Source organism: Mesoplodon bidens (genome assembly GCF_964165515.1).
Source record: "Mesoplodon bidens genome assembly, chromosome: 10".
In the NCBI taxonomy this organism is placed as follows: Eukaryota; Metazoa; Chordata; class Mammalia; order Artiodactyla; family Ziphiidae; genus Mesoplodon; species Mesoplodon bidens.
Genome location: NC_138172.1, coordinates 42,769,778 through 42,794,577, shown reverse-complemented (window position 1 = coordinate 42,794,577; position 24,800 = coordinate 42,769,778). Strand labels below are relative to the sequence as shown.

At 48.5% G+C, this 24,800-nt stretch overlaps 1 protein-coding gene across 10 annotated transcripts in view; it reads right to left on the bottom strand.

The window, feature by feature from the left end:
* Window positions 1–24,800, bottom strand: part of ZDHHC3 (zDHHC palmitoyltransferase 3) — a 55,722-nt gene that overhangs the window by 18,547 nt on the left and 12,375 nt on the right. For all 10 annotated transcript variants that reach the window (XR_014016971.1, XR_014016972.1, XM_081247682.1 and 7 more), the window contains exons 2-5: window positions 20,297–20,626; window positions 8,630–8,754; window positions 812–908; window positions 66–147 (exon numbers count right to left, since the gene is read on the bottom strand). Coding sequence is in view for 8 of the 10 variants with exons in the window: in XM_081247682.1 (XP_081103808.1) it covers window positions 66–147; window positions 812–908; window positions 8,630–8,754; window positions 20,297–20,602 (610 nt within the window). In the remaining 2 variants the exon portion in view is untranslated. The remainder of the gene's footprint in view (window positions 1–65; window positions 148–811; window positions 909–8,629; window positions 8,755–20,296; window positions 20,627–24,800) is intronic.

Below are 24,800 nucleotides of genomic sequence, written 5' to 3'. Positions count from 1 at the left end.
GAGCCCACCCTGCTTGGGTCACGCACCCCCCTGCATTAAGGAGGGAAGCCCTGGCACATACTCACTTGTCCAATCTTCTTCAAAGCAATGCAGGAAGTGGAATCCCACCATGATGAGGGCGTGCAAGGAAATGAGAGCTATGTACATCTGAAACAGGAAAGCAGTGCAGACGCCATTGTTGTGAGAACCTTCTGGCCGTGCAGGCTCCCGGGACGGGGTGCTCGGAACCTCCCATTCAGGAACACTTAGGCTGAGGGCTGAGCAGGAGGGGGGCCAGAGAGGCATCTGGTGATTTCCCCACTGGTCCCCCACCCCCAGCCCTGGGTCTGAGGTGAGCGGCCATTCACTGGGAGCGTGTGGGACAAGAACAGAAACAAGCACGTGTCACCAGGTGTGACCTGGGCTGTCCTGGGGGCTCCAGGCCGGCTGCTGCTCCTCACTTGAAAGGTCAGGGCGCTGACTGCCATTGGCCCCTCCAGCCCTCAGGCTAGATACACTCTGCCTACCTGCAGCTGAGGGAGGGTTGCCGCCTTCTTTAACTACTTAGGTTGGACACTAGGCATGGAGGCCCAGAACAAGGCCCTTGCTTATAGCTAATCAACTTAGGTCAATTTTCTAGATGCTCAAGTGAAGGGCACAGGAACGGGCACTTGCTGAACCAAGGAGAGCTCTGGCAGAAAGGTGGAGGTCTGTGTGGCCAGGCACTATTCTGAACAGCAGCAAAGAACACTGTGAGTGCTGACAATTTTCGAAGGAACAGAGCTCTCCATTGCTTCACAGAGGGTGGGGCAGAATTCGGAAGCTGACTTACTGTAAACAGGACGAAGTACTTCTGGTTGTTCTCGCCAACACAGTTATTGACCCAGGGACAGTGGTGGTCCATCTTCCGAATGCACCGCTTACAAACACTGAAAGAGCCGCAAGGCAGATCTTTAGGGGGGTCCTCACGGAGGCGGGAGGGTCGAGGGGACTCAAAACCCGTGCTGCTGCACCACTCCTGGCAAGGGGCCTCTAGGGTGCCACCCAATGTTTTGCTGCATGTGTGTTGCAAGGGGCTTGGAAGGCAGGGCCAGGACCTCCAGGGTCACAATCATTCCAAACACTGAGACAGTTATCCACCTCCAAGGCCTCTTATCTTGTTTCACATAAAAACAGGCTGGAACTGACATGGCTGAGAAAGAGACTGCTCTCCTGAGGTAACAGTGGGCTGAGAATTTGGTTTACTGAGAAGACAGAAAGAAGAAGCACTTTCAAAAACTTGACAGGATGAGATGGGATACAGCTGCTCCTAATTTCCCCCCAAAGACCAAAAACCTGACCAGGGAACCTCCCAGGGTGTGGCTGACAGAGAGAGTGCTAGAAGAGTTCAGAGTGGGGTCACGAGTGGTTCCTCACATGGCAGCAGGAAGTCCCCCTCTAAGGACCTTTCAACTCTAAGATAATATCCACTTAGCCCAAAACAGCAGAAAAGTCATTTGAGCTTAAGTGTTGATCAGAAATCCCACTAATTTGCAAATTACTAACTTGTTCTGGGATAATTTTTGGACTGAGACTGTTTGAAGCTTTGTTATTTGATAGCAAATGCCTTCCCCACCCCTTTTTGGACCATACAAGTAAGAATCTGAAATAAGAGCACAAGGCTAATGGGGCCTCAAAAGCAACTCCTCCCAAAGCTCAAGTCCAGGAAGACCCATTTGCCAATAGATGGGCTCATCAAAAATTGTTTCTTTATCAGTTCATTAAAATAGGCTCCCTAACATTTATCTTGGGGGCAGTATTTGTTCAAAACAGTTTGAAATACTATAAATACAAGCCTGGAAATAATAGAATTATATATATTTTTGACAGTGCCTTAGTTTACACCAGCTTTTCTTTCTAGTAGTTTCCATAACCAACTTTATCTCAGGTTCTTACTAAGGTGGGCTATGGTGGGTGGACCCTGGGGGAAGGGTTGGCTCAGGGGCCTGCTGAAGAGAAGGCTGCCTCGTGCTCACACACAGTGCTGGCTGAGCTCTGGCTGACCAACATACAGGGCAGGGATGGTGCAGAAGGAGCTGTTCTGGGCATGAAGGCGAGCTGTTCCCAGACCACAGGCCAGGAAGCACAGACCACACTGAAGGAGGGCTCACCTGCACCCCAAGGGGGAGGCGTGGGCTTTTCTAAGCATGGCATGAGCTCTGGTGGCAAGGCAGACCTGGGTCCCCCCCTGCCCCCCACAGGACATGAGTACCGTTATAAGAGAAAGTGAGAACAGATGCTGGCTCAGACGAGGGGTGGGGTCATTCTGGTCTCCACCCTTATTCTTCCCACAGTTTCAAGGGGTCATGATAACACAGGCGCATGGGAAATGGGCACATTTCAGAGATGCTGAGCCAGCTCCAGAAATCTCCTTGGGAGCCAGAAAGGCGGGGTAAGAAAAGGACGCATGATAGGGGCATGGAGGGCAATAAAGAGAAGGCCAGGTACCAGCAACTCCACTACTTGATCAATCAATCTCTCTCTCACTCTGTGTATGTTACCAATTTGAATGAATGAATGAAAGAATAGGTAACACTTGTTCCCAGTGTACAGTCTTGAAAGTATAGACAAGTAGGCAGTAAAGCTCCCTGTGTTCTGGGCCTCAGCCAACACATTCCCACCATGGAACCACCCCTGTAGCCCATGTCTTGTATGTCCTTCCTCAGCTCTGGGGTTTCTTAATCCCCTCCCTGTCTGGGGAACTCCTGAGAGTAACCACCTCCCTGCTCTGGACTCTTGAGCAGTTTTTCTTCCACTTGTACTTCTTTGTAAAAGGGGTTTCAGGTGGGTGCTCTGAGGCAGTGTTTGCTCAGCAGCAGAGAGGTGCCAAATGGCCTGACATCCTCTGAAAGCTGTCTAAGAGATTAAGCAAATCTGTCCTCTGCTCTCCCCTCCCAGCCTCTCTGAAGAGGCCAGGTGTGAACCCTGGGAAGCTGGGTTTCACAATGGGCTGTTTCACTGGGCAGCCAAATTAGAACACTACTCATCCTTCTGGGAGCAGGCAGGAATACAGCCCACTGAGAGCTGCAAAAGTTGTCCAGAGTGTTGGTCTCTGAGTTTCCTATTTGCAAAGACAGGAAATGCTAAGATGGCGCCTCTCCCTCTGGCTTAGAGTTGTTCAGAAGTGGGCTCCTGGGGCAGGTGGTAGTGCACGTGGGTGGTGGAGGTCCGTCCACGCATGTGGCTGGAGGCGCTGTTTAGAGGCTAACTGACCCACGGCTCACAAAACACCCAGCCTGAATGGCTCTGGGGCTGGGGCCAGGAGAACACCAAGGGCAAGGCCTGGTCCCTCAGTGGGCCAAGTGAAGGGTGCTCCAGGCCCACGGGGTGACTGCCCACACCTGCCTGGCTATTTCATCTCAGGCACCAGCCCTCAGGGGGAGGAAGAAAAAATGTGAGCTTTCCACAACCCCTGACACCCCACTGGGAATCAGGCACCTCAGAGTCAGTCTTCTTCCCAGTCCCCACAGCACAGTGGGCTCACTGGTGTCCCCTCCCTAGACGCAGCCGGACAGCTCAAGCACAGCAGCCAGGGAAGGCTCCCAGAGGGCCCTTTCTCCACTCTTGCTTCCTGGCGAAATCCACCTTCCCTGGGCTCCTGCCTGCACTCCTCTCTTGCACCAACTCCAGTGTCTCCTGTGTGAGACGCTGTGGACACAGACATGTCCTAAGCATTCAATGGCAGTTGCTGAAAAGACCAAATGTCCTCAATGGAGGTATCTGGGGTGTTCCTACCTTCAGGGTTTCACAGGCCCCTCCCTTTTTTTTTGTTTGTTTTTTAATTTATTTTTGGCTGTGCGTGGGCTTTCTCTAGTTGCGGCAAGTAGGGGCTACTCTTTGCTGCGGCGTGTGGGCTTCTCATTGCGGTGGCTTCTCTTGTTGCAGAGCACGGACTCTAGGTGCGTGGGCTTCAGTAGTTGTGGCACGTGGACTTCAGCAGTTGCGGCACGTGAGCCCTAGAGCATGCAGGCTTCAGTAGTTGTGGCACACAGGCTCAGTAGTTGTGGCTCACGGGTTCTAGAGCACAGGGTCAGCAGTTGTGGCGCACGGGCTTAGCTGCTCCGCAGCATGTGGAATCTTCCCAGACCAGGGCTTGAACCCGTGTCCCCTGCATTGGCAGGAGGATTCTTAACCACTGCGCCACCAGGGAAGTCTCCCTCCCCCCGCCCCCGCCTTTTTATTTTTTTATTTTTATTTATTTTTATTTATTTTTTTTCTTTTTGCGGTATGCGGGCCTCTCACTGTTGTGGCCTCTCCCGCTGCGGAGCACAGGCTCCGGAAGCGCAGGCCCAGCGGCCATGGCTCACGGGCCCAGCCGCTCCGCGGCATATGGGATCCTCCCAGACCGGGGCACGAACCCGTATCCCCTGCATCGGCAGGCGGACTCTCAACCACTGCGCCACCAGGGAGGCCCCCGCCTTTTTAAATCCTGGTTTTACAAGAGGGAGGATGCTTCTCTCCTTTTCCTCCAGGTTCCCTACCATTTTCAGTCCCCAGAGCACTTCCTTCGCAAGCTTGGAAGAGCCCAACAAGCTCACCGGATTGTGTGTATTCAGGTTCCCTGGGACTCATGCTCCCTCTCCAGGGAGGTACAAGGGCCCTTCCTTGGCACTCAGCCCCCAAGGAGCAGGCTGAGGTCCTCTTGCCCACCCTAAGTGATGGCCCTGTGACTCTCCCTACAGCGGCACCCACCAAACTGTATCACGGCAGACAAGTGCATCTGCCCTGCCTGGGCGGGAGGCCCCTGGATCAGGGGCATGTCCCATCCACCACTACAGCCCAAAGCCAAGGCTGGGGTCCCGCTTTAGCAAGGGTTGGAGGACTGAAGGCTCTGACACTATACATGGGGAACTGGGCTCCACCACCTCAGGCTGGGATGCCACAGTAGAGGAAGAGAAAAAAACATAGCAAGGAGGTACCAAGGGGACCATGCTCCCCATATAGGTTTTCATCTCACACCTCATTCACTATGATTAAAATTATAAGCAAAAAAGGCATCTATAACATTCTGGCCCCAGCTCAGACAATGTGGGGTAAGGCAGTGCCCAAACAGGGTAAGGCCAGTGGAAAGAACACTTCTCTCAGATCACCACTTCGGGCTCTGGGCAAAGAAACTTAGCTTCTCCAAACCACCCTCTGTAGAACTAGCCCTGCTCTCTCAGGGTTAGAGATGATGTGTGTAAAATGCTTTAAAAGCAATGCTAGTGCAGTATAAATTTATCAGTAACTGATAAACAAGCTGGCAGGGGCCCTAAGCAGTCCCCAACTGTCTCATCTCAGTGTGTGTGTGTTTGTTGGGAGGTGGGGAGGGGTGTGAGGCTTTGCCAAGGTCAGAGGTCTCCACCGCCTGTGCAAGAAGAACCTAACACATAAGCCTAACACCTTGGCTGTCCCCGTTAGCATGACCCACCCACCCCAAGAATTTCCACAGGCTTCCATGATCCTCAATGCCAGGATGAAAGGAGCCTGCTTGGAAGGAAGACCCAGCCACGTACCAACAGGCTGGAAGGAACACCTACAAGTGCAAGGTCAGGGAATATTTGTGGTACCCATCAGAGCTCAGGGAAAAGAGTTTTAAATTCCATGACACTACTGGGAGGAGAGGAAGCAAAGAGCTGGGCACAGACACATGCCCCTTCACCTGAGCAGGAAGACTGACACCAACTTTCTCTAGCAGGGCAGCAGGCCCCTTGGCTCACCCAGTCACAAACCCAGCTCTGTTTGGTGTGCTGGGGATTCTGCTTATCCAAAACTATGGGTCCCCAGATGGCCTGGGTCACCACAAGCCATCACAAAGGAGCAGGTGTCAGCATACATTTCCTGACACAGGAACAGGCGACGCACAGGCATCCTCACTCAAGTTCATCTGAATCAGCAGCTCTTGTTTTGTTCAAGCTGATTTGTTTATTAGCACTCAAGAATACCTCCCTTGGATCATCCCGGGGAGAGACGTGAGGAGGAGGCGGTGAGGAAAATGCCAGGCGGCGGAGGTTGCCAAGGGCTCAGGGAGGAAAGAGAAAAGAACCACTGTGGTCACCCAAGTTCTTTCTATGAAGTTCACACTTCCCTGTTTCTGGTTCAGCCTATGTAAACCCAGCACATCCCCAACGCTCACACATTCCTCCACTAACAGATAGATATTCATACTTAATCCTCACAAGCTAAGGAGGAACAACCCATTTTATAAAGGAGAAAGCTGAGGCTCTGAGAGATGTGGTGTCTGGCCCACAGTCCCCAGTGTGGCAGGGACAGCGCTGCCTTTCCAGTGCTGACCTCTCCAACTTCAAGGCAGGAGCCCGCTCCACCACCCTGGAGGAATGTGCCCGGAGGAATCACATCACCCAGGGGATGAAAAGAGCTGGCTTCCCGAGCCTCGGGGTGGTAGGAAAAGGCTAGACTGATGCCTCCATCTCAGGCACAAGAAGAACGCTTTGAATTAGTTTCTAATACAGATTTCAGAAACAAGCTGACCCAGACACAGAAAACCCCACAGGAGATGGCAGTTCCCATGGTCCCTGCCCAAGCTCCTTGGCCCTCACCCTTGAGAAGTGGCAACTAGCTGCGGAGGTCTCCAGATCGTTCTCTCAGACAGACAGAAAAAGATACAGAAAAATATGCATATGGTTATATCAAGTTACACAAGTCATCCCAAACTAGAGTTCTAGTGGAAAGAGCCCCAGACTCGGAGCCAGACACACCGGGAACCAATCCTGTCTCTCGTAGTCACCAGCTGTGTGACCCTGGAGCAGCCACTTAACTGCCTTGAGCCTTAATTCCTCATCTAGGGAGGGTCATGACTATGGCAGAGCTATCTCTGGGGGTGACCATGGGGATGACGATGATGAGACAGGGTGGGCTGAGGTGCCTGAGACACAGCAGGTATTGGGAGCTGACCATGGCATCTGGATGTTGAGACCGACTGCCCTCCTCCAAAAGGTGGGCAGTGCGGCCCGCACAGAAAAGCCACCTTTCAGCTGCTCGGACCTCGCACAACACCCAGATGCTTCCACAGCCTCAGGATAACGATAGCTCCTGACATCAGGAGCCAGTTCATTCCTCCACAGCCCCTCCCCACCCTGAACACACGCTAGTGTGAAAAAGGGACTAAGTGACAGGTTCGTTATTTCTGTAATTTAGCATTTAAAGTTCTCATCATGATAAAGTGCAATGTTTAGCTGGAGGTTTTTTTTGTCGAGAAGACTCAAAACAACAAAGAATTCTGAAAACCAAAAGGGAAAAACCACCACAGATAAAACAGGGAAATGGCTTTTTTGGCTGAACTCTACAACTGTCAGACCTCTAGACGTTTTGTTTTAAAGAAAAGTCTTTCTTTTCTTTCAAGGACAACCCCTTCATTTCCCTATAAAATTTAAGTGAAATTGCACCTGCCCCTTAAATGTGTCAGGGGCTAGACATTCACAGAATGATTTCCTAAAGCTTTGTCTCATGTGCCCCTAATAAAGTAATAAAGCTGTGCAGTAGGAAGAGCAGGACTCCCCTCCATTTTACAGATTTGGAGACAAGGGTGGAGACAAGCAAGGGCCTGGGCAGGGCCCTCCAGCAGGTGTGGCAAAGCCAAGTGTCCTGAGCCCGAACCAAACACCCTTTCCCACCCTTGCCCTCCTGTGCAGGTGGGGATGGAGAGTCGATGTGGACACTCCATGCCCAGAGCAGGGCACGTTCAGAAGTCCTGTTGCTGATGGCACCCGTGGAGGGACGCAAGAGGGAAGGGATGGGGGAACAGGTGTATATGTATGACTGATTCACTTTGTTATAAAACAGAAACTAATAAAAAAAAAGATGGATAGATAGATAGATAGCTTAATCTTTGCTAATATATATTAGCAATTTTATAAAAGAAGAATTACTAAGACTATGAGTAGACATTTATTTGGGGGGCTTTGACATGTTTGCCTAATTACTCTCTAGAAACTTTGTGCAAATATAAACACCTACTGGCAGACTAAAGAGTAATTTCTCCCAACCCTACAGAAAATACTCATTGTTACCAGTCTCATAAATCTTTGAAAGTCTGAGGAGGAAATGCATAAATATATAAACCAAAACTATTTTTAACTGTTTTCTTTGATTGCTAATCAGGTTAAAATATTTTCACACATTTATTGGCCATTTGTTTTCTTCTTCTGGGACCCGCAGCTTCCTACGTTGAGGATTCTGTAACATCCTCGTTAGAAACGGCACACTGGTTAGGACTTCTTTAAGTCTCAGCCTCAGCAGCAAAGGGGAAATAACAATAGAGATGCAATCTCTGTGAAGGCAGCATCCGTATCTGTGGAGCCTAGAACACAACTGCCAGAACGCAGATATTCAGTGAATATTTGCTGGAAGAAAAGAGGAAGGGAGGGAAGAGACAGTATCTACCTTATAAAGCTGTGGAAAGGCAACGCTTGTAGAATGTTTTGTTCACTTCCTGACACATAGTAAACACTAAATCAGGGCTCTTAGGTGGGCATTTTTTTTTCTTTTGGTTAGGGTATTATCTTAAAAAAAAAAAAAAAAAAGAAGTCCTGTTGCTGATGGCACCCGTGGAGGGAGGGCGAGGGCGGGGGCGCAGGGGGTGAGGAGGGGAGCCCAGGCGGGGGCAGTGTACCTGCAGTGGTGGGCTCGGTCAGGCTTGATGCTGCAGCATTTGGGACACTTGTACACCACCTGCCCAGGCTTCAGCTGTAAACTCTCGATGAATTCTTTAGTGGCATTTCCTTTGGGCACCGCCCCCTATAAGAAAGAGGGGTGTCAGGGTCAGGCTAGGGGTTCTCTCAGTTCTGACATTCCACAGAGGCGATGGTCATTTGAAAGCAGCAATTCCACACACGGGGACAGGATATTTTCATCCCAACGACATGTGGGTTCTGTTCAGAGTTACGCCAATACCAATAATAAGTTATTGACAAAGAATTTCCCCAAAGAAAAGTGAATGATTTTCTACACTGGACAGTTACATTGTTCCCGATGATCTTCTGTTTTCATTTTACTAACATGGTTTTCATTGAATGCATCCTTTCCTATGTAAATATTACAGTGAGGATTTGACTCATCAACTACTATTTTGATTTACATTAGATTTCCCAGTGACAGTTTCGGTCTTTGTGAATTTTCATTGGTGAGCATCACATTTAATAGTCCAGTTTTCCCAGGTCATAATTCACAGCTCTGAATGTTATTGGATTCTGTTTAAACTGGAATCAAGTTTTATTTTATTTTTTACCAGTACTATTGTTATGGATTGGTAATCTGTGTTTAGTTCTTATGAATCCACAAGCAACTATGAGCCACTGCCCTAAGATATTCAAGTGCTCTCCACACCAAGATGCTGAAAACCAGACGTGACTCAGGATAATGATCACCTCTGTGGTGGTGAGGAGGCTGGGAGTGGAATGAAGTGGGGGTGGAGGGGGGTGGGGCATATAAAGAGGCTAACCTGTCTTTGTAACGTTTTTGTTTTTGTTTTGTTTTGGTTTTTTTTGTGGTACTTGGGCCTCTCACTGCTGTGGCCTCTCCCGTTGCGGAGCACAGACTCCGGACGCGCAGGCTCAGCGGCCATGGCTCACGGGCCCAGCCGCTCCGCGGCATGTGGGATCTTCCCGGACCGGGGCACGAACCCGTGTCCCCTGCATTGGCAGGCGGACTTTCAACCACTGCGCCACCAGGGAAGCCCGTAACGTTTTTTTTTAATTTACAAAGCTGGGAGGCGAACACATGAGTGGTCATCATATTATCCTTTACACCCTTTCAACTGTCTTAAGTATTTCATTAAAATTTTTTCTGAAAGTTCAAAAGAGAAGTGGAAAAAAAATACAGCATGCAAAATACAGTAAGATGCCAGAAGAACCTATCATAGACCTTTTAAAAGCAAACAAACTTTGGTAGGCAAGGACTACCCGGTACATACAATGCCACTTAGGCTATAGTTCTTGACATCAAATAGCCATAAAAGTACACAGCTATTGACATGGGAAATGTCTATGATAGACTGTTAAAGGGAAAAGTAGATTCCCAAACAGCTACCTGCCAAAGTATTAATGGTTATCTCACGTAGTAAAATCATGGGTAATTTTTTTTTTTTTTTTGCAGTACGCGGGCCTCTCACTGTTGTGGCCTCTCCCGTTGCGGAGCACAGGCTCCAGACGCACAGGCTCAGCAGCCATGGCTCAAGGGCTTAGCCGCTCCACGGCACGTGGGATCTTCCCAGACCGGGGCACGAACCCGTGTCCCCTGCATTGGCAGGCGGACTCCCAACCACTGAACCATCAGGGAAGCCCCACAGGTAATTTTTAATTTATTAACTATATTTCTTATATGTTCTGATATGAACATGTGGCTTTTGCAAAAAGGAAAAAACGCATTTAAAAAAACAAGTAAAAAGAATATACTCAGGAAGGAGCTACGCAAAGTAGGAGTATGACCAACTTTCCTGAATTTTGTAACCGAAGTGCTATGACTTGTCTCACCTTGAGACATCTGAGGGTCCCCCCGTAAGGCACCAGTGAAGGGTCAGGGTCTGAGAGTCTTCACAAAGGTAAGGCAGGGCCCAGACCGCCTAGACGAGTGGATTTTTAAAAGGGGCTTGGGAAGGGTGCTGGCCCAGGCAGAGGGGAAGGTTGCAGAAAAGCCCAGAGGGTCATACTTTAAATTCTCTTTAATGTAAAAAAGTAATTGAGTTTGGGTAACTGTGTGACCTTTTGTGGATCCTGAAGCCAACAGACCACATCTGGAAGTCACTATTGTCACATGTACAAGAGAAATGCACTAAGGAACAGCGTTTCTCCAAGGTGATGAAGCAATAGGGCTGCTTTCCTAAATGAAGGTCATTTTTGGTTTTTTTCAGGTCCAGTTTTTAAGGTCCCCACCACCACAATTTGCTGTAAATCTCAGGAGACCCCCCCCCCATAAAGGGCTACAAGAGCTTTACAGAACCAACAGCAATCAGAGCTCTCATTTGGTCTTCTCATTACTGCCTGTTATTCCAGACCACAGTCAGAGACATCATTCAACAGCGCAGCCTTTCTAAAAGTTCCTCCTCCATGTGACTCCATTTGCACAAATCACCTGGAAGCCTCATTTCCATCCAGGCAAGACCCCACCTGCCCAGTGAGCCCATCTCGCAGAGCTAGAGACCAGCTGGGCCAGCCCCTGAGACTGAGTCCTCCTCCCTTCCTTCCTCCCTCCCTCCCTCCCTTTCTCTCTCTCTCTTTCTGTCTTTAAAAGAATAGGCTCTTCTGGGCTATCTCCACAGATTTCAGAACTTACTAGTTCATGGTAAGGGATTTTGTTCTGTATAACTCTTGATAGATGGCTGAGAGTTGGAAGGCCTGATGAGACATTTCTGCCACTGCTGTCAGCGTGCACTAAGAAACACCCCCTACCTCCACCCCTACCCTTGTTCCTATATCTCACAGGGATGGCTTGAAGCTTCCACATTACTGCACCCCGGGAGAACAAAACATACTGATTTCTTCCTCATTTCCAAAGTAATACTTGTTCATGGTTTTTTAAAAATGTATAGAGAAGAGAAAATTAAAAGGGAAGAATGCACCCTCTGATTCGATCATCCAAAGATTCGTACTATTAACATTTTGGAGTATAGTTTTCCAGTCTTTTCTCCTTGTAGGCTAAAAACACTTAAAACAATCTATACATCCATAAAAATGCTCATATGCTTCTAAAACATATATTTGGTCCCGCAGTGGAATCCATTTGAATCTGGGGGCAGGAGGCATGACATAGCTCCATCAACCATTCCCCTCAGTGGCTAGCCCAAACTTCCAGTACCTTCCTCGACCTCTGCCCACTTCCTTTTCTATGTCAGAGGAAACGGAGGCTGCCGGGGTAACCCCCTCCATACTCCTCCTCTCCCTCCTCCCCCTCCTCCCATCCCTGGACCCATGGGGACCCACTCTCTGGAGGACGAGGGGCCCTCAGGGGCTCATACTTCTACCTCAGAGCTTTCCCTTCATGCTCTTAGCAGACTCCATGCTCTCCTTCCTTCACAGCTAAGCTTCTCCAAGTTGGGTACACTTGCTGTCTCTGCTCACCTCAAACTGACTCTTTTTTTCTTTTTTTTCTTTTTTTTTTTTGCGGTACGCGGGCCTCTCACTGTTGTGGCCTCTCCCATTGCGGAGCACAGGCTCCAGACGCGCAGGTTCAGCGGCCATGGCTCACGGGACCAGCCGCTCCACAGCATGTGGGATCCTCCCAGACCGGGGCACAAACCCGTGTCCCCTGCATCGGCAGGTGGACTCCCAACCACTGCGCCACCAGGGAAGCCCTCACTGACTTTTTAGTTCACGGTTCTCTGGCACCTGTTGCCTCCATACCACAGAACTGCTCCCACTAGGTCAACAAGCAACTCCCTGTGGCCAAATCCAAAGGTCAGTTCCCAGCCCTCATCTTGCTTGGGTCTCCTCACGCCCACTACTGCCTCCTCCTGTCACTCTCTTGTGACTGCTCCATGCCCTCTTGGTCTCCACCTGCCTCTAGGGCTATGCCTCTCTCACTCTCCTGCCCATCCTGGACATGGGTGATCCTTGGGGCTCCACTACTAGCCCTCTTCCCTGTTCATCCTGCATTCCCCAGACAATCTTCCTCTATCACCAGCTCCAGCTCAGACCTCTTTTGGGGATGAAGATGTTTCTACCTGGTTGTTCAAAAGGCATTAAAACAAAATAAAACAAACCCCCAAAATTCAACTTGGTAGAACTGAACCCATTACTTTCTCCACAAACTGTACTTCCTATTCTCCCCTCCCTGGCCCATGAGACATCATCTACCCGGTCACCTGGGGTGGAAACCCAGTAGTCATCTCCAGCTCTCCTAACCCTCTGCCCCACACTCCCACCCACTCCACCAACTTAATATGGCCCCAAATGATGCCTTGAATCCAATGTTCTCCCCTCCATGCCACTCTCACAGCCTTAGTTGAGCCCCATCATCGTGTGCCCCAGACACTACAGTCCCCCAGGACTTCCTGCCTCCAGTCTATCCCTGTATCCTGCAGCCTCACCTCTATCCTTTCTCCCCACTATTTTCCAGAGTAAACTTTCTAAAATGTGAATCTGATCACATTATTCCCCTTGCCTGAATGCCTTCCCCGGCTCCCTAGAGCCTTCACATGGTACAGAGTCCAAGCTCCTGGGCAGGGCTCAGGCAAGGCCACCAAGATCCAGCCCTGAACCACCCTTCCAGTGTCACCTCCCTCCCCTGACAGTCCCACCCTGTGGACTACCTGGAGTTTCCCAGAGGCTCTGTGCTCTCCACGTCTTCCTCTTGTGCTCTTAGGGACCCATATGAGCACCTCCCCTCCAGCCTGTCAGGCACATCCTTGTCTCCTGCACCTACAACAAACCCACTCAGGGATCACATCCTCTGCCTTCTTTCTAATGGCCCCAGGCTACACCCAAGACAGAACCCATCACTCGGTCTTTGTGCTAGATAGCTTGTGTTTGTCTTATAACACCTATCATTTAAGTATACACTGATCTCTCCTACATGATTGTAAATTCCTGGAGGACAGAGAAAATGTCTTTAATTTGTAGCCCAATGAATTGCCCAGGGCCTGGCATGGAGCAAGTCTTCAATAAATCCAAGCTGAATAACAGTGATGATACAACAGACATTTATTGATTGCTTATATGCCAGGCACAGTTCCAAGGGCTTTACTGTACTTTGTCAATTAATTCTGACAATAAACCTATGAGGCAGAGACTATGATATTCCTCATATTATAGATGTGGTAACTAAAGCAGAGAAGTTAAGCAACTTCCCAAGATCACATGACTAACAGGTGGCGGTGGCAGGATTCAGACCCAAGTGTAGAATCTATGCCTCTATCAGAAGACAACTTACATATTTTATTATTTTTTAATTTTTTAATCTTTTTGGGTGCATTGGGTCTTTGTTGCTACATGCGGGCTTTCTCTAGTTGTGGCGAGCGGGGACTACTCTTCATTGCGGTGCGCTGGCTTCTCATTGCAGTGGCTTCTCTTGTGGAGCATGGGCTCTAGGTGCACTCTAGAGCCCTACTGAAGCAGGCTTCAGTAGTTGTGGCACGTGGGCTCAGCAGTTGTGGCTTGCGGGCTCTAGAGTGCAGGCTCAATAGTTGTGGCACACAGGCTTAGTTGCTCCGTGGCATGTGGGATCTTCCCCAACCAGGGATCGATCCCATGTCCCCTGCATTGGCAGGTGGATTCTTAACCACTGCGCCACGAGGGAAGCCCCCAACTTACGTTTCTATTTCTATTAAGTGGTTGAAGAGGGTTTTCTTTTTAATTGCCCTGATGCCATAATATCATTCTCCTGCGAAGAACTGTATAACTACACAAACATTAAGACTGAAATAGGCCCAAGATAACAAGGCCTGTTTCAATTAGTATCCAGGATAATATGATGGTGTAAAAAGGACACACTTGGAAAGGGGTGGAGACAGGTTCCAAAGAAGCACCAATGATTCCATTTATTTCAAACAAGTATGAAAACTTGCTTAAACTGTTTCAGGGGCCATGGGATCACGGCATGAGCACACCTGCTAGTCTAGGCAGAAACTCTCCCTCTCATAGCTCTGCCAGGAACAGGTGACCAGGAACAGGTGACCAGCCCCAGGCCTGTGTCAAAAGGCCACCTGTCTCCTCCACAGAAAAGTAGGGGGTTGGTAACCCCCAAATTGGTCACCCTCTCCTCTCTGGAGCTAGAAAGATGTTCCAGTCAGTGTTTATGGATTATTCAGTGGCAGGTAAGAGAAACTGCCTGGCACCAGGCAGAGTGCAGCACCCTCCTCAAGTGAACCCTGAGGCAAGTCCCTGACCCGATCCAGGGAATGTGTCAACACCTTTGGGCAAAGTGTGTGAGGCCCTTCTCTGGCTGCACGCAGCACCCACGCACATTACACGGCACACTGCAGGACGACCCAGTGCTATTCGTCCTATGCTCCCACGGACCTGACATCATTCTGCCATCGTACTGGCTCGAGTAAATACTCACTGATTCTGTACACAGTTGTGCTCAATAAGGTCACGGAGAGAGACTCCAGAAGGGATTACCAACAGCATGTTGAAGTGAGTCCTGTTATTCCGGTTTGGGCAGCTGAAACTCCAATCACTGGCCTGCAGTGGTCTCAGATAGTCATGTGAGGTCTGTTTATAGCAAGGTGTTCACAGGGTGGGATTCAAAGGCAGGGAGGGGCACTGGCAGGCAGATAGATGAATTTTCTTTCCCTTAACAATGTGGTTAAATTGAATTCATTTATATTCCTCTTGTTCTCAAATCTCAGATATGAGATAATTTACAATGAGGTTAATAAACGATTAGGTCCAAAGAAAGCAGGGGCAAAAAAAAAAAAAAAAAGCTGATCATAGGGTTGACACAATTGCTGTGATTGTGTAGTGCTTGGCTTTGGGCTTTCAGCAGCCAGGACAAAAAGAAACAAGCTCTCAGCTTTAAGCACCTTCTGGGAGACAGGCGTTGTCCCAGATCTAAATTTTAAATGGAATCCTTCAGGATTCCTGAGGGGGTTCCCCGGATGAGGAATTAAAATGTATTTATAACTGGAAAAGGTCAGGTGGTGAATTGGGATGGGGCGGGGAGACAGAGCAGGTACCAAGGTCAGAAACAGTTCCTGAGCCCAGGTTGCCTTCAAGAGGCTGCCTCCTCCAGGCAAGCGGAGCCACTCTCGACCTTGCGTCGTCTCAAGTGTTTCAGGAACACAGAAAGCTCCTTTGAAGACATTACACAACCCCAGAGCAGGCAAGGAGAGGGCAGCCTGAAATCAAACACCAGTCTGACTCGCGCGCCTGCCCACACGACGCCACCTCCAGGCCAGCACACCTGCCAAGTGAGGTACCGCGCCCCTCTGTCCACCTGCCCCCTTCCCTCCTCTTACAGGCCTGTCTATCCCTTTCACCCCATTTCTCAAATGGGAGTTCCACCTCCAAGTCATTTCTTTCTTCCCTTTCCTGCTCAAGCTCTTTGTGGACCCACTTACTACTATGTTGGAGTAAATGACTGCTAAATGGTCCAGAAAGCTGTAGTGGTTGCAACTGTTCTGATGTTACATTTGGAATAAGAATTTCAAAGCTGAAAGGGCTACCAGTAACTGTCTGGGGGAGACTGCAGGAGTTTTTTGTTTGTTTTTTGTTTTTGTTTTACTAGTAATATTAACAAACCAAAATGATATACAATGCATACATTGTTATACATTGTTTATAACCTCCGGACATAAACTTTTCTGAAAAATTATACACAACATGAATTCTTGAGATACAAAACATTACAATCCTATTAGGGAACTCCTTAGAATCCTGCAGTGATGCCTTTTTAAAAACAGACTCTACTTGCAAATGTTAATAAGGAACCCCTAATTGACTTGCTTTCAGTGTGAGATCTGGGCTCCCCAACTCCGTCCCTTGGAAGCCCGGGGTGTCTCAGGGGTCCCTTCCTCTGCAGCCCCGCCTCTCTCTGTTTTGTGTGCTGGGTTTTGCATAAGATGTCACATGTTGGCAGTGGGGAGAGGCAAGTGGCAGCATGAAGAGCCTGAGATGGGGCAGGTCTGCAGGGCATGCTTTGAGTTGCTCCCCTTACTAATGGTAGATATTTGACAGACGCTTTATTTTTTTGCCCCATTTTCTTTCAGGCCAACAGCAAAACACACCTATGAGAAGCTGAATGGTGTTTGGGATATAGTCTGTGGCTCTCATTTGGGATTGGAAGCCGAGCAACATACAGTGAGAATCACTCTCTCCTGCATCCGACTGCAAGGGGCCAGACTGAGGAAGACCCTGGAGAGGGCACAACGTGGAGGTCAAAGAACACACGTGTGTGAGGGTAGCAGGAAGGCCAGGGCAGAAGCCTCTTCTCCCTCCCCCCGACATCCAGTTCCCTGATTCACATGCCTTCTAGAAACCAGTAAACTCCACACTCTACTCTGATCCCAACTCCCCACCAGCCCCAGACCTGGCTGGCTACTGCCCAGCTAGCACTCCTGCTTACATGTAACAGAGACACAGTTTGGCCAGAATAGAAGTCTTGATTTCTCCTCCAAAATCTGTTCTCCCCAGACTCTCCCATTCAATAGAGGGGACCAGCAAATCTCCCAACTACTCCAGCCAAGACTCTGAAAGGCACACTCTCTGATCCCTCTCCCCTTTTGTCACTCTTTTGAATGGCGGTTCTCAGACCTGGATGAATATGAGGGATACCTGGGGGCTTTAAAGCACCCCAATCCCAGGGCCCCATCCCAGACCAATTAGAGTAGAATCTCTGGGGATGGGGCCCAAGGCATCAGTACTTTTCAGAAGCTCCTCAAGGGATTCTAATATGCAGCCAGGCCTGAGCATTAGGGGCTTAAAATATATTCCAAATCCAAAAGTTTCTCTCCCCCAGCCTCACCACTCCCACCTTGGTCTGAGCTGCCACCACGTCTTGCGTGGCCCACTGCGATAACTCTCATCTTCCTGCTTCTATTTGCCCCACCTCAGAACCCTATCGCAAGCACAAGGCAGTGTCTTTTTAAAAATCAGGTCACATCATGCCTCTCTGATGGCTTCTCACTGTACAGTAGAGACCAAGGTTCTCACGAGGCTGACAGGTCATGCCCGGCCTGGCTTCTGCAGCCCTCCCCACCTCTTCCAGCCCCTCTCGCCTCCACTCACCATGCTCCGGTCACCCTGGTCTGAGTCCTATTTCTCAAAGATGCCAAGCATGCTCCTATCTCTGGGCCTTTGTACCTCTCCTCTGCCTGCAAGGCACTGCCCTCTGACCTTCACCTGCCTGACCTACCCCTTCATGTTATTTAGGCCTCAGCTCAAGTGGCATCGCCTCAGGGGTCCTTCTCAGATCATCTTCATTTAAATAGTCCTCCTGGGACTTCCCTGGTGGTGCAGTGGTTAAGAATCCGCCTGCCAATGCAGGGGACACAGGTTCGAGCCCTGGCTCGGGAAGATCCCACATGCCGCGGAGCAACTAAGCCCGTGCGCCACCTAGAAGCCCGCGCACCTAGAGCCCGCGAGCCACAACTGCTGAAGCCCATGTGCCACAACTACTGACGCCTACTCACCTAGAGCCCATGCTCTGCAACAAGAGAAGCCACCGCAATGAGAAGCTGGCGCACCTCAACAAAGAGTAGTCCCTGCTCGCCGCAACTAGAGAAAGCCTGTGCACAGCAATGAAGACCCGACGCAGCCAAAAATAAATAAATTAATTAATTAAAACAAAACAAAACCACTATGAGCTTTCAGGAGTTCCCTGGTGGCCTAGTGATTAGGATTCTGGAAAAATAAAATAAAATAAAAATTAAATTAAAATTAAATAAAAAATAAGTAAGTAAGTAAATAAATAAATAGTCCTCCTTCGCCCCAGAAAAGTCACTACCACAGCCCCTGGATCACACGGTTTTGCTGTCTTTAAAGCCCTTTTCGACTTCTGAAATTACCTTGTTCCATCACGTCTTTACTGCCTGATGCCCTACGCTAGGATATGGGCAGCAGTAAGGCAGGGATTGTGGTCTGTCTTGCTCACAGCTGTATCCACTGCTCAGAAGGACCCTCTCACATAGTAGGTACTCAATAAACACGGCATTCATTTTGCCCCACTCCTCAGTGCCCCCAGGGCTCCTCCTCACTGCTGCCACGGTGATCCTTGTAAAATGACAATCTGATCTCATCACTCTTTTAAAATCCTCAGGGGCTCTCGCCGGCCCCATTTTCCAACTCCTACCCCACTTCTTTGGCACCCTGGCCACATCACCAAACCAAACCCATTCTCCTAAGTTCCTACCACTCCAAACAACCACACTCCTGCATTCCTGTGTCTCTGTTTATGCTGCTCCCTCTGCCTGGACTGCTGTCAGTGTCTTCCTGCCCTATCACCCTCCACCTTCCCTACCTATGTACGCTGTTCTGACAAGAACTGGCCTGGGCATCACCTCCTCCAGGCAGCCACCCCTGCCTAGACTGGTTAATTTTTGTTCTTCCACAGCAACTTGTGCTTCCTTCTGCCACAGCCTTCATCAGACAGAGGGCACCTTGAGAGAAGGAAGAGTGCCTGGGGCTCAGCAGACACTAAATTATAAGCTGAGGCAAATAATGTCTTTCACTCTTGTATCCCCAATAGCAAGGGCACCATAAAGATTTCTGAATGAACCCTTAATTTGTTTCCATTATGATCAAATTGATGCTGCTGAGGAAAACTGTTTATACCCTGTGTTTCAGGGCACTTATAACCATGTACTTCATTTCCTTCAGGTGACAGCTGTTCAACAATCCTATGAGCAGCTCTAACACTGGGCCAGCAGGCCCCTGCCTGCCAGTGTGTGCGATCTCTCCAGGCACGTGCGTGAGAAGAGGCGCCATATGGGCCGGTCACTGACTCGTGATTGAGCCGGGAAAGTGGCTTTCCCTAGGGACGGATTAATAATCCACCACCTGAACCAGCAGGAAATGGAGCCCTCCGAGAAGGGAACTAGCTCAGAACTCAGCATATGTACTGTGCTTTCCCCGGGACTCACAGAAGCGAAATCTGTGTGGCCAGTGCATTGCCACTTGCAGTGCTTTCCCTTTCTTAATTTAAACACACTCATCCCACGTACTGAAACAATTAAGCCATAGGAAGTCTCTATCAAATAACGCTCTCTCTCACTTTTCCCATACAAGATAATGAGCAGGAACGGAGAATTTAATACTCAACAGCCACTTGCACAGCTTGGTATATTTAGCTAAGTCATCAGGCAGAAAACCATGGCTTTACCCACAGATACTCACCAAGAGGCACTTGCTAGGGCCTGAAACAGGCTTATCCAGCTTTTCAGGGAAAGATGAGCCTCGCCCAAACAAGGTAAAGGCCACTGTCGTGCAGGTTCCTGGAACTGGATAGGGCTTTAATTTCAGCTTCACCTCGCTCCAGTCCTATCTTCACTGGGAGGCCCCATCCTGATCCAACCCCCAGCATGCTTTCCACTAGGATCATCTGGCCCCAGCCTCGTGGTTTTCTCACTGTGCCTTTCTAACTAGAGGCTAAGCCTCCTCTAGATCAAACTCCTCCCATGGTAGGCTCAATTAAGGCAGACACCTACGTACAGAAAGCATCATTCAACCAAGACAGGCTGTGGTACAGATGGGGTCCCCTCGGTGGGGTCTGAGTCCACTTTCCCACCCCAGCCCTGGCCCTCCTATTCTCCACATTCCCAAGGTCAGGGGGCACATGCAGGCTGCGGCCATGCCAGGGCCAGAGGAGGAGAGTGTGGGCTGGTCAAAACAAGCCCAGACATACTCACGGGGTCCGTCAACATGGCCCGGCAGTGGGAAGCCAGGGCCAAGAAGGCCAGCAGGTTGAACATAATTCCATTGATGATGCTGTACACGTAGTCTCGGGATGGAATCAGCATGACAAAGAGGACCACAAACTCCGCATAGAGGACCAGAAACCAGGTGACAACGGCACAGGCGATGCCACAGCCATCGCGGATAAACCACATGGTTCCCACAGGACTGGGGTGGGGAGGTGGGACGCACTTCTCCGGCTGGAGGTATTCTGGCTTCCGCTCAATGTCTCGGAAGTGGTGGGTGGGGATAAGCATCATAAGCTAGTCTGTCCATACTGGCATCTGGAAGAGAGAAAAAAGAACCCAGAAATTTGGTGTGGTCTTGTCATCAAGGAGACTTGACAAAATCACCTTTCCAAAGCGAGCCATGAGTATCTATGTGTGAACTTCTTGCAGAAAAGCTGCCTAAACCTTCTGTTCATTTCCAATGTGAGTTCTTGTCCCTACTTCTGAAAGCTAAGCTAGCCTTGGTGAAACAGGGCCACCTTGCCCAAAGCCTTCACATGACAGATAAAGAAAGGGGAGGCTTCAAAGGGCAAATGCCTCGCCTGAGGTCAGCCGGAGCAGCAGCAGCACACACAGCACACCAGCTGGGAGGCGGACTAACAGATATGTTCAAATTTTGACCTCAAAGACAAAGGGGTGGGAGGGGGAGCACCAGGCCCTCTGGGAAAACTCTCTTCATCAGTAACACTGCTGCCTCTACACTGTGGACAAAGCCAGAGACTCGTGTTGAGGCTGGTTGGGATTGAGTAGGAGGAAAGTAGTGGTAACCTAGGACTAGGGTTAAGCTGCAACCATGAAGACCTTCTAACTTACTGCATTGCATTAGCCAATAATAAAGGCAAAACACTCATTACGATGGGGAATGTTCTTGAAACAAGCTAGGGTTTTTAGCCCTATGGCCAGAATGGTTTATTTTCCAGGAATGAGAGACTCTCTGAGTTCTGCTCTACTCATGGTGATAGGGAAAAGCGTAGGAATGTTGGACAATGAGTCCAGAGATGTTTCCACACCACCTGCTTGTGGGGCTTTGTGAGTTCTGGTCTCCTGACCTAGGAAAACACCCACATTCCAGCCCCAGCCCCTCCTCACAGTTGGTGTGAGGGTCGAGGGAGGTGGAGGTGCCTGTTACTCGTGCTGTTGACCGCAAGACCCTGCACATATCACAGGCGGTGCGCACGTCTTCTCTCTAGGAAAGACGTCAGTTACTTCAGAAGCAAGTGCTGGCAACGCGTCCTTTCTTCCTCACAGCTGCAGCTGAGTCTCTGGAGAGAGCAATGAAATCACTAAGACGCGATAACTGAAGTCTCTCTGTCCACGGCACACGCTGCAAGACATGGCAGTCCAGATTCCCCTGCTCCAGTTCTTTATCTTAAACTCTGGGGCCTGTCGTTTCACCAACCAGGTTTCTCAGAAACCACGATGGCTCTAGTTCTCTGCCAGATGTAGGGGCCATGGGAAAACCACCTGGAGCACAGTCTGTGATGCAGGCAAGCAACATCTCAGTCTTTTGAGAACTCAAGTCACTTCACAGCAGAGGAAATCACTCAGAAGCAGCACTGGCTCTGTGTGCTTTTCTGAAGACAGCAGCTCTGAAGGGAAAGGGCAAGCTTTCAACGGTTGTACTGGGTTATCCTTACCTTTTGCCCAATTTTCCTCCTTCCTCCACTGCCCTCACCCCCAACAAAGAAAGAGGATCTGAAGTGACTACAGTAGAGTCATGAAAAGTAAGGATGTGTCCAGAAAGCTGAGAAGGCAGATCAGTAACTACTACTCAAATGACAGACATTCTGGAATCAAAACTTGCACTGACTAATAATGAAAGAATAAGGCCAAGGCCTCCCCTCCCATGGTGGCAGAGAATTAATGGCTGAAAGGCAGTTAAATGTGTACTGTGTGCTTGTCCAAAGGAACACTGACTCAACAAATACTCAGAGTGACTATCACATTCAACCAGAATTTTCCAATAGAGCAACCTTGTGCTCTTCACAAGACAGGGGCAATTAGTGTTGCCAGGGACAACCTAGAGGCATTGAAAGATGCAGGGATACCTCTGAAGCACCAAAGAGAAGGACAGCAGGAGACTGAAAACTGGGGACATCTGGGACCTGACCTATGGCAAGCAAATTCTAAAATTCTAAACTCTGTACAAACAAAACCAAACAAACGAAAAGCTGAAATCCCATTATGACTCAAAAGCTGATGGAAACTCAACATTTTGACAACCTCCAAATGCAAGCATTCTCTTGGTTTTTCCTGCTGCCATACTGATTTGTATGCATATCATCTATGTCCCCACGATTGCTATTTAAGTTCTAAACCAATAGTTTTATTGGACCACAGCCATACTATTCGATTACACATATTATATTCTCTGTCTTTTTTGCAGGGTTGAATAGTTGTGATGGAAAGACCCATTAGCCTAAAGTATTTCCTCTGGCTCTTTACAGAAGTTTGCTGGTTCTAGCTAGTTGTCACCCACAAAATAAATACAGGCACACCTCGTTTTATTTCTCTTCACTTTATTACGCTTCGCAGATACTACTTTTTTACAAATTGAAGGTCTGCGGCAACCCTGTGTTGAGCAAGTCTATTGGTGCCATTTTTCCAACAGCATTTGTCTCTGTCACATTTTGGTAATCCTCGCAATATTTCAAACGTTTTCATTGTTATTATATTGTTATGTGATCTGCAATCAGCAATCTTTGATGTTACTATTTGATTAAGCTTAGTGAGGAAGGCATTTCAAAAGCTGAGACAGTCCAAAAAGCTAGGATTCTTGCACCAAATAGTTAGCCAAGTTTTGAATGCAAAGGAAAAGTTCTTGAAGGAAATTAAAAGTGGTACTCCAGTGAACACACGAATGATAAGAAAGCGAAACAGCTTTATTGCTGATGTAGAGAAAGTTTTCGCGGTCTGGACAGAAGATCAAACCAGCCATAATATTCCCTTAAGCCAAAGCCTAACTCAGAGCATGGCCCTAACTCTCTTCAATTCTGTGAAGGCTTTGAGAAGTGAGGAAGTTGCAGAAGAAAAGTCTGAGCTTATTAGCAGAGTTTGGTTCATGAAGTTTAAGGAAAGCAGCAATCTCCACAACATAAAAGTGCAAGGTGAAGCAGCAAGTGCTGACATGGAAGCTACGCCAGCAAGTTATCCAGAAGATCTAGCTAAGATAATTCATGAGAGGTGGCTACACTAAAGAACAAATTTCCAATGTAGACAAAACAGCCTTCTATAGGAGGAAGATGCCATCTAGGACTTTCGTAGCTTGAGAGAAGTCACTATCTGGCTTCAAAGCTTCAAAGGACAGTCAGACTCTCTAATGCAGCTGGTGACTTGGAGTTGAAGCCAATGCTCATTTACCATTCTGAAAATCCTAAGGCCCTTAAGAATCATGCTCAATCTACTCTTGCCTGTGCTCTATAAATGGAAATGAAGTCTAGATGACAGCACATCTGTTTATAACATGGTTTACTATTTTAAGCCCACTGTTGAGACCTACTGCTCAGAAAAAAAAGATTCCTTTCAAAATAGTACTGCTCATTGACAATGCACCTGGTCACCCAAGAGCTCTGATGGAGATGTACAACTAGATTAATGTTTTTTTCATGTCTGCCAACCCAACATTCATTCTACAGCCCACAGATCAAAAAGGCATTCCGAGTTTCAAGTCTTATTTAAGAAATACATTTCAAAAGACTACAGCTGCCATAAGCAGTGATTTCTCTGATGGATCTGGGCAAAGTCAATCGAAAACCTTCTGCAAAGGATGCACCATTCTAGATGCCATTAAGAACATTTGTCCATGCCACTCTCTGATTCACTTTGTTATAAAGCAGAAACTAACACGCCATTGTAAAGCAATTATACTCCAATAAAGATGTAAAAAAAAAATTGTGACTGGTGGGAAGAGGTCAAAATATCAACATTAACAGGAGTTTGGAAGAAGGTGATTCTAACCCTCATGTATGACTTTGAGGGGTTCAAGACTTCAGTGTCTCAAGGAAGTCACTGCAGATGTGGTGGAAACAGCAAGAGAAGTAGAATTAGAAGTAGAGCCTGAAAATGTGACTGAACTGCTGCAATCTCCTGATAAAACTTGAATGGATAAGGAGTTGCTTATTATGAATGAACAAAGAAAGTGGTTTCTTGAGATAAAATCTAATCCTGATGAAGATGCTGTGCAGATTGTTGAAATGACAACAAAGGACTTAGAATAGCACATAAACTTAGTTGATAAAGCAGCGGCAGGGTTTGAGAGGATTTAGTCCAATTCTGAAAGATGGTCTACTATGTGTAAAATGCTTTCAAACGGCAGGCATTGCACACTACGGAGAAACTGTTCTTGAAAGGAAGAGTCAATCAATGCCACAAATTTCAATGCTGTCTTATTTTGCCACCTCAGCCTTCAGCACCACCCTGACTAGTCTGCAGCCATCAAGGCAAGACTCTC